This window comes from Eschrichtius robustus, chromosome 3, assembly GCF_028021215.1.
Source record: "Eschrichtius robustus isolate mEscRob2 chromosome 3, mEscRob2.pri, whole genome shotgun sequence".
Lineage (NCBI taxonomy): Eukaryota > Metazoa > Chordata > Mammalia > Artiodactyla > Eschrichtiidae > Eschrichtius > Eschrichtius robustus.
Genome location: NC_090826.1, coordinates 64,937,783 through 64,958,545, shown reverse-complemented (window position 1 = coordinate 64,958,545; position 20,763 = coordinate 64,937,783). Strand labels below are relative to the sequence as shown.

The window sequence follows — 20,763 nt, the reverse complement described above, 5'->3', positions numbered from 1 at the left end:
GATGCCCACAGTTCCTTGCCACATGGCTCCTATAAGCAGTTCACAACATAGCCATTTGCTTTCTTTCTGGCCAGCAAGGGCATGTTTCTCTAAACTTTTTTCCCCTGTGACCAACTGGAGAAATATTCTTTGCTTTTAAAGGGCTCATCTGATTAGGTCATACCTACACAGAATAATCTCTGTCTTGCCATATGAGGAAACATAATTATGGGAGTAATATCTCATCATATTCACAGGTTTTGTCCAAACTCAAACGTAGGGGGTATTCCTGGAAAAAAGTGGAAGGAATCTTGGGAGCCATCCTAGAATCCTGCTTATCACACGTAAGCACTAGAAAATGAGGGGAAATCCTAGAAGAAAGGGGTCTGGGAGAGGGAGCCCCAGAATATGCATATAAACTCTGCCTAATTCTCTGGCTGACCTCTGAACCACATATGCATAGGGCAGACTCTAAGCAGCCCAGGTAGGCTAAAAGAAGTGAACTGAGATTAGATCTTTTGCTCAATGCAGGACATTGTTCTTACTATTTTTTCAGTCTGAATTATCTAACTCTTATTCCTGCCTGTGGAAACCCTCTGCCCTCTTCAAGCCCAACTCACAAGACACATCCTTTTTAAAGTGTCCAAGGATTTCGCAAAATAATTTTTCACTATTATTTAGATTTATTTCGTTCTTTCTTGTGTTACAACTAGCTATTTACATGTGTATATCACTAGCTGGAACATGATTTGAGGGTAAGCAAAGTCTGTTTACTCCTGTATACCTAGCATGTTCCACTGCACAGGATAGCTTAGTTGAGCTCAAATTTGTTACATTAAATTGCATCATGATAATAAAAAGTTATATAGAATCTGACTACCTCTCATCCTTGTCTAAACCACCATCATTTTTTGCTTGTATTATTATAGTTTCCTTCTAACTACTTTTGCTGCTACTATTCTTTGCCTATTAAAAGTATGTTCCCAACACGGTAGCCAATCCACAGCTACCATCATACTCAATAGTGAAATACTGAAAGATTTTCCTTTAAGATTAGGAATAAGACAAGGATGCCCACTCTCATTCAATATAGTATTAGAATAGAAGTCCTAGTCATAGCAATTAGGCAAGAAAAAAGAAATAAGAGGCATCCAACTTGGAAAGGAAGAAATAATACTCACTGTATGTGGATGAGTTGATATAGAAAACCCTAAAGACTCCACCAAAAAACTGTTAGAACTAATAAACAAATTCAGTAAAGTTGCAGGGATACAAAATCGATATACAAAGATCTTGTTGTATTTCTGTACACTCTTAACAAGCTATCAGAAAGAGAAATGAAGAAAACAATCCCATTTACAATTGCATCAAAAAGAATGAAATACCTTAGAGTAAATTTAACCAAGGAGGTGAAAGACCTGTACACTGAAAACTATAAAATATTGAGGAAAGAAATGGAAGAAGACACACATAAATGGAAAGATGTCCCATGACCATGGATTGGAAGAATTAATAATGTTGAAATGTTCATACTACCCAAGGCAAGCTACAGATTCAATGTAATCTCCATCAAAATTCCAATGGCATTTTTCACAGAAATAGAACAAACAATCCTAAAAATATTATGGAACCACAAAAGACTCCAAAAGCTGAAGCAATATTGAGAAAGAACACAGCTGAAGGCATCATGCTCCCTGATTTCAAGCTGTATTACAAAGCTATAGTAACGAACACAGTAGCCAAAATAATTATTTAAAAATGTGCTACAGATGAAGTAATGCCACTCACAAAAGCCTCCAGTTACTCTCATCTTATATGGATAAAAACCCAAAGCTCTTGCATTCATCTCCAAGGCACGCACAGCCTGCCCCTGCTATTTCCTGGCTTCCTCTTCCTCTTGTGTAGCAGGCCATGCTGACCTCCTCAGGCTGAGAGCACACATGCCTTCAGGGACTTTGCATTTACCATTCTTCCCACCTGGACTGACCAGCACCTTCACCTTTCCCAGGTCTTTGTTCAAATGTTACTTTATCAGTTTTTTCTTGTCACCATATTTGCCCTATTTATTCCATAGAACTTATCACCAGATGACTTAATACATATTTTCATATTTTTTGTTTATTGTTTACATCCCTTCGTAGCATGTCCATCCAATGAGGGCAGGAATTTATCACTCGCTATTCTATCCCCAGTGCCTTCAGCAATGCCTGGTGCACAGAAGGTATTCAATAAATACTTGTTGAAAGAATGATAGAATTAATAGTTTTATGTTTTTTTACATTTTATTTTATTTTCAAACTATTTTTTGTATGGGTAGAAGGTTTTTATTATAATTTGCTTTAAGTTTTTTTTTTTTTTAAACCAATCAGGGAATACATTATAAATGAATGGCCTTTTTTTGAACATTAATCCAAAACGGGGTTAATATTTCATTGGAGGGCTGAAATAATGGTAAAAATATGATACTTACTAAACACTTAGAACATTTTATCTAACTCATAATGCTCTGTAATGTAGGCATTTACTATTTCTATTTTAAACATGAAAAGGAAAAAAATAAGAAAAATTAAATAATTTATCTAAGATAGTATAGTCAGTAAATAGGAGAGCTGAATTCAAAGCTAGGTAGAGCTTGTGATCTTAATGCTCCTTCATTCTCCCTCTCTATCTGTGAAGAATAATTTCATTGTAAATATATGTTTCAGTGCCTGAGATTAGGTTCTGCATACTAGAAAGAACACTGGATTTGGAGTTAAAAGACTTGGTGTTATATACCTAATAGCTATGTGACTTTGGATGGTTTATTAACCATTCTGAACTTCAGTTTTCTCAGCCTCAAATTGAGTTCCCAAATTAAAAGAATTAAATAAGGTAATGTATTTGCAAAAGCTCAACAAAGTATCAAGTGTTTTACAAAGTAACTTAATTTTTTAATAATCTATATTAATGGCTGTGCCTTGGATGTGAGTTCTCTGAATTTATGGTCAAATGCTTTAAAAGTTCAGTTTGTTTTTTTGTTTACTGTGGGTATACATATATATTTGTTGAAGCATAGTTGATTTAAAATATTATATTAGTTTTAGGTGTACAACATAGTGATTCAATATTTTTATAGATTTTACTCCATTTAAAGTTATTACAAATCATGGCCATATTTCTCTGTGCTGCACACTATATCCTTGTTCCTTATAATGGCTCAGTTTAAATTCTATTCAAATTAAGGATTTCAGCCATTTATCTAGCATCATGTGAGAACCTAAAATGCCCATTAAAAAGCAGAAATCACCAAAATGCCTCGTGAGCTGAATATACTGAAATCCCTGGATAATAAATGCCAACATTATGATGTGCATTGCCCTCTACTTTCCTTTCAGGTGGATGGCTCATCTCTTTGCCCTTATGCTGCAGTTGGTGGCGGCCTGCCCTGCATCATGTGTGGTGTGCGCCAAAGATGTAACCCTCTGTCACCAGATAACCTATATAGTAGGTAATAAAACCAGTAACTCTAAAAAGCTGTGTTCAGTGTACCTGACAAATTCATTTCTATGCCTTTCTTTGTACTGACTGATCTCTCGGCTCAGCCTGAAAGAGGTAAACTTTTAAAGAGCAAGCTTTCTTTACTGACTAAAGACTGATAATATTATTTTATTTTCCTGTTCGTCCCTGGTGGTCTCAACCAAAACTATTTTAAGACCTTCAGAGGTAACTGAGATATTTTGCTCTGATAAAAGAATACCACCATTTTATTGTTACACACTTTTTTTAATAAAAGAAAAAAATAGATCCTTTAATTATATTTTGTCCACACTTTGTGCAGATTTGAAACCTACCACAGGCTGGAAGAAATATCAATGAATCAGGAACCTGAACTGCAGTTGTTCAGCATTAGTAAGATTAAGTGATGTACCAACAAAACGGATTATTATCAAAGTGCATCTAATTTTGAAAGTGTAGTCTTTTTTTATTGGTAGTAAATGAGCTGTAGAAATGCTAACAAGATACACTGCCTGTATTCATTACATATTGCTTGCTTAAGTCAACAATTTAATAAGACACCTTATTAACAAATTTGAGGAGAATGTGATTTACATCCTGATATCCAAGAAGAGATAAACAAGCTATAAACCGTGCCAATGGAAAAATTTCAGAAACAAATCTAATATCGAGTGGAAGAAAATGAGTTCTTTCATTTCTAAAATCCTATGACCCCATGAGAATTAAGAGGTAGATGGCATTGTCATTCCTGACAGGAGAGAGACAGTTTCAAGGCTAGTTGGTTGTATACTGTCTCCAATCTGTATAGAAAACACTTAACACTAAACTCGCATCCTCTCAAATAGATCTGACTTCACTACATTTTTTTCTTTGATCAGAGATAGCTGATGTTTGTAAGAAACAAATATTGCTCATCTACATTGCTGCACCTCTATATATTCCTTCTCATTTACAAAGTGTCACATTTGTGAAGTTAGATTTCATAAACACAGAGACAAATGGATGATTTGCAAGTGGAGCCTGTCTGGTCCTAGACAAGAAGTAATTGACAGAAAAAATCGCCTGCTCCCTCAGAGTCAGAAATCTCTAGAGGACTGAGGATCCTTAAAAACAAAACTCCCTCAGCCCATACGAAAAACAATGATGAAAGGAAAAAAATGCCAAACTGGTTAGAATTAATAGAATTCAAATAATCAGTAATAAATACTAAAAAAAATAACACCCCCAAACAAAAACCCCATGACTTAAGCTTGCTCGTGCTACGGAGATGGGAGCAATTCTTCCAAAAGAAGGCACTGTGGAAATCCTTTGTCTTTTACATTTTTTTAATCTCTTTGTTTCAGTGATGTAGTCTGAATTTCATAAGGGAATTGTGATTTGCTTCCCCCATGGTTGATTGTTCTAATATCACCTGTAGACCTCCCAGGGACAATGGACTCTTCCATCCTTATGACACTGTCATTTGCAGTCAAAACAATTTTAGCATGATAAAGATGTGTTACAATAACTCCTGATTATAATACATCTTTATCGAGTTAAAACGCTTTGATTTCTAATGACAGAGCAGTGATAGCTCTGGGGTGATTATGGTGAAGGGATTTAACAGTTGGAAGCCCTGAGTACCACCTGTCATCACATGATGGACTTCATTGGAGGGAACAGATATTAGACAGGAGGCCAAGATGGCCCAGACTATAATGAGAACCCCACTGACAGATCCTCAGGTTGTCTGCAGAGAACACAGATCCTTACCAAGTTGCCAACTTTTAGCCTGGAGCTAAAAAGCAGAAACCAACGGTCCTTCTCACTTCTCCCACCCCAATCCACACATTTATGTTTGAGAGAAAAGATGATTGGCTTCACAGCATAAGTATACATTGCTTGGGGAAAACTGGTTAGGAAGCTCAGACACAGGCTCGACTCTTGAGTGAATCTGTCTTGGGCCAGCAGGGCTGGAGCAGGTCAGTACACAGCCTCACAGAGAGAAAGCCTGAAAAGCCACTTTCAAAAAAACATCAATGATGATAATCCGAAACAATGAATTAAATCTGACATCTAAAGGAACAGATGGGTTTGTGTTTCTCAAATAAACACGTCATGGTAACAAAGAATATAAAAATCCATCATTCTGATAAAGAGCCACCTTCCCCTTAAACTGAGACATCAGAGAGTCATTTTCATTTTGTTTATTGTTCTTACCCAGGTGATAGGATTGTGCTCAGAGGGTATTGATTATCTCTGCTCTCCACTGTGCTCCCCTCCCACGTGTGTGTACTCGCTTCTAGTCTGTGCTTTTCTTCTCCACAGCAGCCCCTGTGACCACGAGGGTTTTAATCATCACTGATGGGTATCTCTCCTCTATAGAGAGCACAAATCTGTCGCTCTTGTTTAATCTTGCTCTGCTCTCCTTGAGCAGAAATGGCATCGAGGATGTTCGGGAAGACGCCCTGCACACCCTTTCAAAGTTGCGGATGTCGTTGCTGGAGCACAACCAAACATCCAGCTCTTCACTTACCGATCACAGCTTCAGCAAGCTTCGCAGTCTGCAGGTGCTGGCGCTTAGCAATAACGCTCTCCGTGCCCTGCAAGGGTCTTGGTTCCGAAACACCAGGGGCCTGACCCGGCTCCAGCTGGATGGGAATCAGGTCACTAAACTGACAGACAGTTCTTTGGGAGGCACAGATCTCCACAGTCTCAGGCATCTGGATTTATCTAACAATTGTATTTCCTACATTGGGAAAGATGCCTTCCGGCCCCTGCCTCGACTACAGGAAGTAGTCCTGCCGGATGTTTTTACTCCACTGAAGCAGTTAATCCTTCTGAGCTTAGATAAGAACCAGTGGAGCTGCACTTGTGATCTCTACCCCCCTTGCCTGGTTCTTAAGAAACTACGTAAAGTCTTCTGCTCGCACGCACAGGAATGCCAAGGACCTAAATTGTCAGCCATCCACCATGGCTGTGGCCACTGCAAAGGGTGTGCTAAGGCTGTCCGAGACTAACTGTGATTCCAAGGCTTCCAACCTCACTCTGGCTCTAAAGGACAGAAGTCCCCTCTTCCCAGGGCAGGATGTGGCCCTGCTGACTGTCCTTGGCTTTGCAGGTATGACAGGGAGAAGTGTGCCCAGCTTTTCTCCATATTCTTGAAGTACACTAAATGATGCCTTTCTCAGGCAACTGGGGAACCTTTCCAGGGCTTGTGGGAGGGAGAGGTTGTCAGTAGTGTGGGAGGATGTTAGTTGATTTGGCATAAGTTGCAAAAATTACCTGTTGCAAAGAAGCTGTCTAACATAGAGGAAAGGGCCTTGAACCAGAATTCAAGAGCTCTAGTTCTGGTATAACTAGCACTGTGATCTTGAGTACATTAACCTGCTATTCAGACTGCAGTTTTCTCGTCTGTAATGAGGGAATGGTCTATATTTCAGTACTGGTACATTCATTAAGATGCTGGGAGATAGGGGTTAAAAAAGTGAGGAGACATAGTCTATTTCCTCAAGGCACTCCCATCGGTGTGCTTCTCCGTGGTGGAGTGAGAATCAGCGGGCTCTATTATGACAACCAGGTGCATCCTGCTCTATAGTGCTTGTATAAATACTATAGAGCTTATACCAGCTCTATAAGCTTATACAAGAGCATATATACAGCTTATACAAGCAAGAGCTCCGCAGTTAGATTATCCAGGTTTGAAACCTGGCTCTGCTCTTACTTGCTGTGTGACTTGGGCAAGTGATTTAGCTGCTACGTGCCTTGGTTTTCTTCTATTTGGGGGTTTTGAATTCTTTTAAGATTTCTGTTTGTCTAACTTGTTCACAAACTTGGCGCATTACCCCACCCCCCAACTGACTAAGGAGAGGATACTATTCAATCCTTTAAATTTTCTATGGTAGTTTAAAAATTTTTTAAACTATGCATCAGCTATCATTACATCTCACTGGATGAATGATGTAATGTGATGCTTTGTGGCATTAGTCAAAGACCAAATATGCATGAGATTTGTCAAGATATCTAGATGTTTGTATGCTTTCAGTGCATGGTGAAATCCTTTGTACCTGTGGGTAGCCATGGTGATGGGAAGTATGTGTGTGTGGGGGATGTGTGTGTTTGTGGGGGGTTCCCCAACACTGGAGGACCAGAGGCTTGCAAATGGCACTCAGGACTGAACTGATATACTTTGAATATGTGCCATAAATCATTATTCCATAGCAGGTTGCCAGTGAATCATTTGAACATCAGATTTTTAGCTCCTTTTAATCAGGATAGATGGAGACCAGTGTCAGGTCTAGACAGTGAAACTACCACCAGCAGTAATCAAATTCACTTGGAAGTGAATTCGAATTCTCTCAGGAAGATAAATTGTTTTAGAAGATGTGTAACCATGTCAGTAATTTTACGTGCTAAGAAATAATTTACCACAAAAGACAAAAGCACTAGAGCAACAGAGAGTTTTTCCTTAAATGTGTTAGAATACTTAGTATCTTATAGGTATCGTTTATGTCTATTTTTAGAAAAGATTTTGCCAAGTCAGCAACTCTGCATTAGTGTAGAGATAGATAAAAATTCTGGAAGGTTCCAAAGGCTTCGTCAAAATGATAGGAAGCTTAACATGCTGATAAATTATAAATATTATTACATGCATGTTAAGTTATTGTGTGTGAAGTTACCATAAAAATGTACCTTTCACTGATTAATTGTTAAAGATGCTGTTTTTAAGCGAGATTCCTCTTTAAAACAGCTCTGACTTTTGATACCGATTTACTCCTTCGAAGGTGCTACTCCTCCTGAAGTGAAAGTGTGGTCAATAATCTATCCCTCTAGATTGTGGGAAAAACACATAGAGCTAAAATTTGGCCTCTGATTCTATTTCTTCTTTGGCTATAGATAAATCATCACAATTCCAAGGAATATGTAAAATCATATTCAGTGAATTTAAAACTGATAAGTGGCTAATTGGCCCCTAACCTCTTGACACTTCCTATTCTGTGAACTGGAGGATAAAAAGAGAAAGCTTTCATGAAGCTGTAACATTTCCAATTCTTCAATGAGATTTTTATCATTAATTTTGCATTTTTGTTGTCTTTCCAACTCAGAAATATTCTTAGAATACTTTTAAAAAATTGCAACAATGTCCATGGCAATGAAAATTCAGCCATCTTCTTGATAGTAGGTTCAGCCTACCTACGAGCTTCATCTGCTGTTTTTGCTCTCTGCACTAATAGAAAGTGACCATACCTGAGTGGTAATGTGACACAGACATAGCTCTAGCAAACAATAGCGGGAGAGTGAGTGGTTTCTCACGGTTTGGACACAATTACTGAGAAACTTTATCCCATAATCAGATTACGCTTACTCTCATTTCAGTGGCTGATTCATGCGTTTAAGAAAATTTAGGTCTTTCTTTCCTTTATTATTTGGTTTAGTAACTGCATCAGCCATACAAAGTATTCTCTTAATGATTTGTTTTGGATTTTTTTTCCTAACAGCTGAGGCTTTTAGGATCTAATAGGACAATACCAAGCCTAAAAAGCAGCAGCAGCAGCAATTACAACCACAATAACATATAACAATGACCATTCACTGAATCTTACTATATCAAAATACTGTATTAAACATGTCACATATATTATCTCACTTGATCTCTGAGTGGTATTAATTATTCCTGTTTGATAGAGGAGGAAAAATAAGGCTCAGAGAGGTTAGAAAATGTTCCCAAGAAAAGTATCAGAACAGAGCTTTGAATCCTGAGTTTTCTTATTCCATGTAAGAGATACAGAGATGTTTCTAACATTTTATTATTTTCAGGTTTTTAACATTTAAAAACCAAAACCTTTGGAAAAACCCAGACTCTAGGATCTGGCAATTAAAATGTTCTGATCTAAATTTTGCCACTACTTTTAAAAAACGTTGTGTTTTTAATAGAGATTTCATTATTTCAATATGTTATAGCACTTTCCAAGAGTGTATCGTTGTCAAAGAAATAAAAATGGGGCTTAAAAAGTTACGATCTGGTAAGCTACAAAAAGGTTGGCAGATTTTGCCAGAAACTGCTATTCTATTTGGTTAATCTTCATCTTTAACAGAAAAAAATGAAACAAATATGCCTGACCCCTTCTCTTTTCTTTCAAGTTTAAAAAATATCATCACATTTTCATTAAAGTTGTCTGCAGTGGAGAGAACCAGGCATAGTGCAATCAAGGAGTCTGGAATGCTGGTATCATCTTATTCCCTGTCCTCATCTCCAGAGTCGGGGAACTGAGTTTTCCAGGGCAACTGACTTGCCCAGGGTCACACAGCAAGTTATAGGTAAAGCTGGACTCACAACGCAGAACTCCAAACTCAGTCTATACTGACACCATGTCCTCCTGATCATCATTTTGGAGATTTGTAAGATTAGATCACTCAGTGCTTTTCATTATTAGGATTCATAAACAGAATTCCTTCTGTTTATTTAAGAATATTCAATAAACGATTCTGGGATGCCTCCTCTGTGCCAGTGTTGAGAGCACTGGAGATACAATATCAAATAAGACTGAAAAGATCCATTTCCTCATAGTGCTTAATTCTAGCAGGGGAGGACAGACAGTGAACAAGCAAATGAATAAGTGAACACAATAATTTTATACTGTTATAAGTGCCAAGAAAAAAAGAAATCACTGTGTCAGAGAGAGAGTTGGGTGTAACTCAGAGACTTTGGTATGAACATCTATGTGGTTGAAGATGCTGTTTGTCAAGATGAGAAACAGTGAGGTAGAAACAGGTTAGACTCTGCACTTGAGTTTGAGAAACACTGCCGTTTACGACGTTATTTAGAGGATAAGCTAGCCTATAGAGAACATGAAATGACAGTACCAGGAATTCTGAGATTAGATGTCAATAATTTTATTGTGGTAGTTCAAAGAAGGGAGTGATCTTTGCAAGATGGGAAAAAAATAGCAAAAGTGTCAAGAAATTGGGAGGTAGGATTTAGATTTTAAAGGATAAATGAAATTCAAATAAGCAGAGATAGGAGAAAGTATTAGAAGCATCATTGAGAGAATACACAAAGGCTTAGAAGTACATTTTAAGACTAATGAATTGAAGAGTTTGAAACATAGTGTTTGAATGTGGGAAATAATAAAAAATGAGGCTAGGAAAGAAGGTTATGGCAAGATTATACTGAGTCTTGAATGCCAAGGAGTTTGACCTTTACGCTAATAGAAGCCAATGATGTATTCTGAGGTAGGGGATGAATCTTTAGAGATGATTAAAATATGGCAATAGCTTGTAGAATCTTTTTTTTTCTTTGGGGGTAGGAGGTTATTGTACATGAGAATGTCAGGGTATATGCTAAATGTGGTCTACTTTTATTGACTATGGGATTAAGAAATAGGAAGCTTCATTTCCCATAGGCAGAAAAAGAATTTTTTTTTGCAGGAATTATTTTATCTTGAATGAACTTCAGTCCATGGAAAAAAAACCCTTTTTCTGTCAAACACATTCCAGATGGTATCGTTTCTTATAATTTTTAATCGATACAAAGAAAGATCCAAATTGGAAAACAGAACAATGTCGATTAAATATCCTCTGTCTGGACTAATATTCTTCCACATGGTGATAGATTTCCCACCCATTTCGACACCCTTTAAGCCATTAACCTTGATATTTGTGGATTTCACATTTGATGATTTATATGTTTCTTCCTATGATGTTATCTTTTAATAGTCTCTCTATTTGTCACAGGAGCTGTTGGTCTCACTTGCCTAGGTTTAGTTGTATTTAACTGGAAACTCCAACAAGGCAAAGCAAATGAACACACAGAAAACCTTCCTTGCAGAACCTTTGATGAATCCCCATGTGATCATGAGGCAAGAAATTACCACGCTGAGGGATACTGTAACTGCCACTTAACTCAGGAAAACGAGATAAAGGTCATGTCCATTGTGGGGTCCAGAAAGGAAATGCCACTCTTACAGGAAAACAGCCAACAAGCAGTACTGGCCTCTGAGTCCACAGCCCTTGACAGATCATTTAGAAACCTGAAAGGGAAGGGCCATGGGGCAGACAGCACTTTCTTCTGCTTTGGTGGCAGACTGCTGCAGTCAGGATGTTCAGAGCCTCCTGGGAATATGGCAGCGTTTAATGAAGCCAGCTTACTTACAAGATATTGTCCAAAGAGAGCTGAAAAGCTGAGGAATCGTGAGCCTGGGGAAGTCCAACCTCAAACTCTGCCACAGCATGTAACAAGAACAATAGGTGAGTTGTCTTGTCTTAGAAAATCCCACTCTGTTTAAATCCCTCTGAAAGGGTAGCCTCCTTTGATTTCCTCAAAAGAGAAATGCCATAAAAATCATGGTGGCACCAGCCTATTCCTCTACTAAAGATACTGGCCATGTATCTTTGTGCGTATGGAGTGAGGTGTAGATGGACTCTTCCCACCCTCAGGAGCTGAGAGTACACCTTGTGCCCATTGGCAAGAGAATTTTGTGACCCAAAACCTAACAATGTTTTTTTTGGTTTGTTTGTTTTTAAGAAGCCTTTTAAATAGCAATAGTGCTGTTAAGATTTATAGGAGGCTGAGTATCGGCTTCTATTCCAACATCCTTCGAGTCTAATGCCAGTTCTACAGTAAGCAACCTTCCCAGAGCATGACATGTTAGAAGAATGGGCCTTCTAATGCTAGTGATTCATTTCAGGAATGATGTCAAGACACATACTTTGCTTGCTGAGCTGTCAGGGATGATAACTTCCCAGTTCAGGGAAAGTCAGGACTTAATTCATTGTCCCATGTTGGGAGCCAAGTGAATCTGGCTGTGACATCTACCCACTGTACATGGGTGATGTCAATATTTAGGTGGAGGCAATGAATTAAATGTCTTCCTTTTTCTCCCTGAATGGTAAGGCAATGCTTTCTGGCTCAACAGTGAAACCTTTGACAGCTGCTCTGTAAGGAGGTTCCTGTCATTTATTTGAATTGGTTTAAAACAGGCAGAGCTTTCTCTCAACATATGAATGACAGAGGTGCTGCCCCAAGAAATTCTTACCATGGGGATCTGGCCCTAAGGATGGATGTGGGGACAATTGGAAAAGAACGAAACTGTATGTTATTCCATATGTGGTATAAAGCAGGATGTGAATTTATGCCATTGCATCCCCCAGACTTCAGATCTTACCAGTTTTGGGGGCCTGATGATTTGACTGAAAAGAGGAACAGCCAAGGAAGAAAACATCTGCCACAGAAACCCGATCAGATTGGTTTTATTTTATAAAGCAATAAGCACTTAGCTTTTCAATAGAATCATACCTTAGGCAGATGTTCCATTTTAGCTTTGTCCAGAGCCTTCACTCCTCTGTGGGAAACTCCTGTACTAAAGGGAAAGTGGCCTCTTAACCATTTAAAACCCAATCTCTTGTTTCACACAAATGCTGGTTTGTCAAATCAATACAATTACTTTTAAGAAAGACTTGAAATTTTGTACATGCCAGGCATTGTACTGGAAAGGACAGTTATTGGAGAGAAAACATTCAAGACCACACCTGCTCCAGAATAGAAGTCTGTAAGAGGCAATGTCACTCTAATTAGGGCTTCTAACTCGGAAACATAGAATTACAGTATGTCAGGGGTAGAGGAGATTTTAGAGGTGATCTGGTCCAATAGCTTTTAATATTTATCTTTGAGCCACAGAACTCTCTTAGAATATGTTAAAGGCTAGCAATTCTTTCCCCAGAAGAATTTTATACCCACATAAAGTTCCCACTAGTCTAATCTCCTGATATCCAGTGAGTAAATGGCTTCTTCAAGGTTACTCAGAGAGTTGAAGTTAGATCTTAGATTAGAACTGGATGCAAGTTGGGGCTTATTTCACCTCTTTCTTTCTATCACTGAAAGGAATACTTCTTTCTTCCTTTGGATAAACCAGTTTCACAAAACAAGAAAAAGTACATGGGTAAGATGTAATTTTAAACTTAATATGCATTGTGGAAGAGGATGGGGTTTAGTAACAGACAGACCTGGGTCAAATTCTGCCGTATCATTTAGCGGACATGTGACTGGGAGAAAACATGCAACCTCTCTAAACTTGTTTCTTCCTCTGTAAATGTGCTAGGAAAATAGGACTTGTCCAAGGGATCAGGTCTCTTAAATGAAAAAATGAATGTACAATACTTAACACAATGCCTACCTCTTATGGTCAATTAATGGTGAAATATTACTAATATTTTTGTCACTAATATTATTTAACATGTATCATTAATAAATATTGTATTAACATGCACCACTTAAAAGTCTCAGATAGATTCTTTCAACACAGACCAGGCCATAGTCCAAAACACATATTCATTTAACAAATATTTAATGAATATTAAGTGATGCCAAGTAAAGCAGATACGGACTCTGCCTTATTGGAACCAGTAATATCACAAGTATCTCTCTGTTATTGTTGAGGTTATTATCTGCTTGAAACCTATATATTACTCAATATTTTATTATGTTCTTCCTAATATTTAGTCCCAAGTGGTAAATGAATTGAGAAAAAAATTACTCTAGCCACTTGGAAAGAATTTAGATATTATTCATATTTAAAGCTAACCTCATGGACAACTAATCTAAAGATTTACAACTATGAATATTTTTATTTCTAATTCCACAACTTTTACATCAGCATCACAACTGATTAAAATGTGGCCATAAAGAGTGTCATTGCAAACACACCAAACTGTCAAATGTCCCTTGAGGATTTGGTTAAAAATTAGGAAATTTTCAAGAATTGCCATAATCAGAGGAGTCCTTTTTGCACCTTTCATAAGGCTTCTAAGCGTCTGTTTGGTTGGAGTAATAAAACTCTGCTCAGTGCTAAATTCCTGCATTTATTGTTCAGCAGATATCAGCAGTGACACATTTAGTAGAAGATATGCAACATCTGCTTCAGCCTTGGCAAGAGAAAGTCTTGAAAAGCATTTAACAAATGAATCATGGCAGCCTCCAATAGAAAAAGGAGACAATGGCTTACAACCACACAGGCTGAGACATTTTATTATAGGCTCATCATCCAAGCCTTGTGAGCCTGAGGAACACTCTGTACAAAAAATCTTACAAAAACATAGATCAAAATATGATGATCCTTGTGGGCTGTTAACACGAAGCAGGCCTGGGCATTTGCAGCCAAACGGTTGTCTTATCTGTAAATATGTGCCCTGTGATCAATTTCAAGATTATGTAAAAGAAAGGAAGCCAAATCGTCGAGAACTTTCAAAGCCCAAGAAAGAGCAAATCCAAATTAACAGAGCAATAGAAAAATTCCTCATGAGTGAGGACAACATGGGGATATTGGGGTTATCAACAAAAATCAAGAAAACATATTCCCCGAAGAGGGTTAGCTTTCATCATCCTGATTTAGTAGAAAAAAATAGTTTGGTGATGCCATCCAAAACATCAAGCCATTGGAAAGAGCAGAAAAATCAAAGTAACCACCTGACCAACTTGGATCTCAAAAAATGTAGCAATCCTCAGGAGAGAAACAAAGGAGGAAAATGGCTTACTGATCCACAAATTCTGCAAAGGAAGAGAACCAATCAATCTGACTTCAAAGGGAAAATTAAAGGACAAAATTTAAGGGTAAAGTTAAATTTAAACCCTTTTAGAAAAATTAGAGTCCATCCAGAAAAATCGTTGCCAGAATTCCCAAAGAAACACAGACAAGTGTTGTCACCTTCTAATAAATTCTCCAAAGTTTCTGAGAAAGAAGCCAAAATAAACCTTGTGTCCTCTGCAGATTTTCACCAACAGTCAGAGAGTAACAACTATGTTAGATTCACTGCAAAACGGCTGCCTCTCAAACATGCCCCAAAGCAGACCCCATATTACAGAAAAAACATTAAAAAGGCTCCTCTCTTCAGTGCTGACAACTTGTCAGAGGCCAACCAGAGCTCTATGGAAGGCAACTGTCACCCTACTGGTCATATTCCTGATGGAAACCCATCAACATTGCCTCAGCCAACACCCACTGTGACTGAACACAGGCAGTTACACTCTCCCGTCTCAGCTGAGCAAGTGGGAGGTGCAGCTCACCTTGCACTGGGCATTCCTTGTTACTCACCAGCGACTTTGGAAAACATAGGAAGGGATATTTTACCATCCCACCATTCTAGGGGGGCTACTGACCAAGGGGCAACAGAGCCCACTGAACACATGGAGCAGGACAAATCAAAGACCAGTGAGATAAACCAGTTTTCTTTGTCCCTGGGGAATCAAATCCATGGGACTGAAACCTACAAGGAACATACTTTAGATCAAAATCAAACTTCACAACGTGTAGAGCAAGTCTCAAGTCACGAACAACTTGGAAACGAAGAAAAAACATTAATGACAGAACCCAAAATATCACATCCAATTGTGGAAATTTGTGTTATGGGTGAGGGAAATGATGTAGAAAAGAAACTTCCTAAAACAGAAACTTATGATTCCTCTCCTATTTCCCGGACACAATCCAAGGGCAACTTTACATTTATGAAGACAAATTCTATTCCATACCAAAATAAAAGAGAGCTTCCCAAGGATATCAGTACCTCTCTTAGTACTCAAGCCATCTGGCCTCTAACCAATAGTAGTGAAAAAGGAATTGACAGCACAAATGCATTGGCCAGAGATGACGGCGCTGAAGCACTGGAGATAAAAATAGTAGGGAAAGAAGAGAAAAAAATGTTCGAAGAAAGCAAGGCAAATTCTAGTATGTTAATCAGGACCACACAGATGACCTTAAATGGCACCACAAAAGAAAAGCAACAAACTTGGGAAAATGGAAAAGGTGAAAAACATATATTATATGATTCAAACTCTGTTGAGGCGACTATTACAGCTAAGGATTTGAGAATGACGAGTTCCCATGAAACCAAAAATAGACTACCTTAGATCTTAAATAGATCTTAAAATTAACAGTAATATGCATGATTTGAGAGAAGTTCAAGATTTTCAAACAGATAAAGATAACAGTGCACATAAAGAAGGTGCAATGACAGGGGAGACATTACCAGAGTTAAAAGACATTAGTTTTGAGGCAGAAAATAAGGTGTCTCTAATTCTTAGAAGAATAAATGAAGCTGAAAACTCCGCTCCTAAACCTACATTGTGTCCACCATCTGCTGAATATGTTAATTCATCACCTTTAGGGGCAGAACAAAGTGAACAAAATAACTCAAATAATAATCCTTTTCTACTTTAGCTTTCTTCAAAAGGACACACAAACACTCCCTTGCCTTTGCATGCATTTCAAATGCAGTATTTTGGAGGAAAAATCCTCAGTAACTCTTTGTTATCAATAAAATAAAAGTACACAGTTGAATATAATGCAAAAATCAAAGAGCCACGAGATATGTTTGACACAATTAATTGAGTTTGCTTCTCTAAGGAATGGGAAAGTGGGAAAGAAGAGTTGTGCCTCATCCTGGAAAAGAAAGCAAACATTAAAAAAAAAAAGCCTTAAGCAAATGAAAGATTAAATAAGAAAAAGTACTTGAGCAGATTTACACTTGATGATTATTTTATGGAAATTACTATACACATCTCAATTAGTGGTATTACAATATTGCTTTCGACATAGATGATTATATATTCATACTTGTGCCTGATCTGTTTTCCTAATTATGGTATGAAAATAAAAATTGAGCTTTGTTTGTTAACTATAGTCTAGCTGATATGCATATTGGCATATTTCAACCATTTGCGACTGTTCTATTGACAATTATGCTAGATCCTAAGTAGAAGTCTTTAAAAACTGTTATTTCTCTAAGAGAAAAATTTAAGGATTTCCAGAGGTAGTAAGCCATTTCTGTAAAATCTGTAAAATCCTATAATTCCACTAGGTGGAGATCTCGACTTCAATCATTTTAGAACAAATGGGACTTCAAAATCAACACAATAGCTCGAGAACAAAAGGAATATTAACAAGCTTTATTGCCAATTGTTATTAACTTAAGATTTTGAAAACTAAATAACCCATTAGCATGTAAGCTTTCAAGGCTTGAGCTCTTGAGTTTGGCATGCCACTACTGTTTGGTGTGAGTTTTCTTCCTTATGCACAGGAGAGAAATGTCTTTATAAATATTAGATTTAAAAGCCATAATACAATAAGCATTTCTTATTCAAAGCCACACTTATTTGAAAGATAGAGGTATACTCAATATTATTAGTGATATCCTAGTAAAATGTTGAAAGCATAACATCATGGTGTAGAATACTATAATATTTCACATTTTCTAGTGGGAAAAAAGGTCACAAATGCAACTAACTTTCTCTTCCCCTGTCTCTATATCGAAGTCTCTATATCTTTATATCTACATGCGGCAATATTATAAAGCTTAAAAACTATTAGAACAATGTAAATATTGCTTACATGCCCCCCTATTTCCTGTTTTCTTTCCTATTCAGAATTGGTAGCAAATGACAACTCTCTTATTTTGAAAACTTCCTAAACTTATTATCTCTCTTCTTTCCCTGGATTCAAAATGTTCTTGCTTTTAACTCCGACTCCTCTCCCCTCTCTCCTCGAGCTCAACTCCTATGCCATCTGTCTGCCTCCCCTGATCCCACTTCCTTTTGTCAAGCACCTTGAAGGTAAGAAGAGCATCTATGCCAACTTCTTCTTGCACATTAAGTTTACTGTATTATAATTGCCAGCTCCCTCAGTTTTGTAGAGCAGGTTACTCTTTTTCTCTGTAACTATCTTTCTTTTCCATTTTCCTATCTTCTTTTAAGCACCTTCATTTTACTGTAGAGCTGTTAGCTTTGTTTGTCACTGCCAACAATGTCCCTCATATCTAAGGGCTTAAAAGTATTCTGTTCACTAGCTTTCATTCAGAAGGCAGTGATGACAGTTCTCCTGGACTCTTTCCTCTCATCCACTTCCTAAATCCGGTCTTTTCCCTGCTTCTCTTATGTTTCCTTTGAAGTAGTTCTCAGACTTACCCCTGCTCCCGAATCCCCATGGTAACCATTGTAGTCTTTGTGTTGTAACCAACTGGATTACTACTGCAATAGCAGCCCAGCTAGAGACTCTGACTTCAGTGTCTTTTGCTGCTGTGTCACCCCACTAGTTCTCTGTCTTTATTGGGCACAAATCACCTGGGGTGCACGTTAAAATGCAAAGTCCCAGGCTCCATCCCAGAGATTTTGATTCAGTAGATTTAGAATAGGATCCCAGAGTCTTCATTTTAACAAACATTCCAGGGTAATGTGGAGCATATAATACACAGCCTACACTAAGAAACGATGCTTAGCTATTCCAGTGCACACTATGAGATAATTCAGTGCCTGCCTCACCACAGGAACTACATACAATTCTTTAAGTGAATAAATCCTTCGTACCAAACTCTGATGAACTTTCCAGAAAATTACTTTTATCATATCTTTCACTACTTTAGAGACAAAATATAATTGTCTAATTTCATGTTCAAATTTCCTAGTCTGGTTTCCAAAGTTTTCCAAAATCTGATTCCATCTAATTATCAGAACTTTTTCCCACTTCTCACTGTTTTCCAGCAAGCACCCTCTATCTCTAATAGGCTAGTGTTTTCATTGTCCTCTTCTATTTTTATGAGTCTTGACTAAGAAGACATGCACAGGAGACAATAATGTGTTTCAAATTTAAGGAATGAAGCAAAGACAGACATAAGACAAAGAATGAGAAGTGAAGTTGATAACCTAGCAAACAATGACCAGGCAGCATGATGTTAGTGTCTTAGATCTAAATATGAATTTGTTTCAAATGAGGGTCTGGTATAGCCCCTCAGTAGCTACAATGTTCCAATAACTAAGTCTCTCCCTTGTGTCTTTTCTCACAATGAATTTGCCCATGTTCTGTTTCCTTGAACTCTTTCTCTCTCACCAACCCCATTCATTCATCAAATTCCTATTTATGCTTATAATCTCAGCTCAAGTATCACCTCTTCCAGGAAGCCTTCCCTGACCTAGCTCTTTGTCCCCCACTTGCTAGTATTCCTTTAGCATTCATTCTCATCTAATCTTGGTTTCCTTCATCTTGGCTTGTAACTATAAAACCAGTAATGTGTTTATTCTATTCATCTCCATATAACCGCTAGACCTTAAGCGCCATTAAGAGCACAACTCCATTGAATCTCCTCACCCATCCCTGGGGCTGTATATAGTAGAGACTCAGTAAATAATTATTTAAGGAAAGAGTGAAAACTAGCCCGTTGTTCCCTTTCTCCTCAGTACTTAGCTTACTGACTAGGTGAAGACCCTACTGGGCAATGCAATGATGACTTAGGCATATCACATACAGAAGCAGCTCAAATTTATAACGCTGAGATGGATACCACAGCCAAACCGGGAGCCACCTGACTGACAAGCACAAATATTGCCAGCCAGTCAGAGACTTAGCTTTCCTACTATACTTTCTCTCCATCCTCCTCTGGGAGGACCTCATCCCCAGAGCCCTGTACTTCCCTGCTTAGCAACAAGATTTTTCTACTAAGCACTCAATTTTTGACTTCATAGTATTTTTATTTTTAATCTTTAATAGCATTCTCCTTTGATTCTATTCTGGTTTCTCTTTCTCATTTTCCAAACTGTTACTTCTGGTACCCATCCTACCTAAAAAATGCTTTTAGAAGTGCCAATGACTTGCTTTTATTCCAAATTAAAACTTCCATGTCCCTTATCTATAATCATGAAGAGTCAGTTAATAAAAACAAAAGGGATTCCCTTTGATTGTTATGGTATATTTTAGAATAGTTCATACCCCAAGGAGAGAAGGAAATTCTGGTTTAGGTGCCTGACACAGTTATTCCTAGAAAATATGCCCGAGATTCATACTGAAAGACAAAGAAAGCTTTTCCCAAACTATTTTAAGTCATGTAATTTTCAAGACAATTTTCTAAACCTTGTATTTCAGATAAGGGGATTGGAAGCATTGATAAGCAATAGTGATATTCATTCATTTACTCAACATATATTTTTGAACATCTACTAGGTACAGTTCTAGGTAAGGAGGTTACAGCAGCAAAGAAAACAAAATGAACAAACACAAAAGTCCCTGCTTTTATAGAGCTAACATTCTGGTAGTGAGAGAAGATTCTACACAAATAAATATACAATCTGGTGAATTAAATGGTCAGAGGAAGAGGTTATTTCTTCCGAGATACTCAGTCCATGTTCCATAATTATCTTCCTTTTTCTTCATAAGAGTTTTTGTGTATACTTGTAGGATTGGGAGATGACTTGGTCTGGTTTTGCCTTTAGAAACAGAATGGGAAATTTGCTTTCTCCTTCCAAACATCTGGACTAGGGTTTATTCTGTTTCTCCT

General features: G+C 37.7%; 2 protein-coding genes across 2 annotated transcripts in view; one reads left to right on the top strand and one right to left on the bottom strand.

The window, feature by feature from the left end:
* TNNI3K (TNNI3 interacting kinase) overlaps positions 1 to 20,763 on the bottom strand; it is a 299,704-nt gene that overhangs the window by 66,681 nt on the left and 212,260 nt on the right. The window lies entirely within an intron of this gene.
* On the top strand, positions 3,379 to 16,661 carry LRRC53 (leucine rich repeat containing 53). The gene is given in 6 exon segments (XM_068538598.1): positions 3,379 to 3,466; positions 5,782 to 6,338; positions 6,340 to 6,574; positions 11,188 to 11,700; positions 14,325 to 16,345; positions 16,347 to 16,661. Coding segments are annotated over 6 exon segments (3,729 nt in total).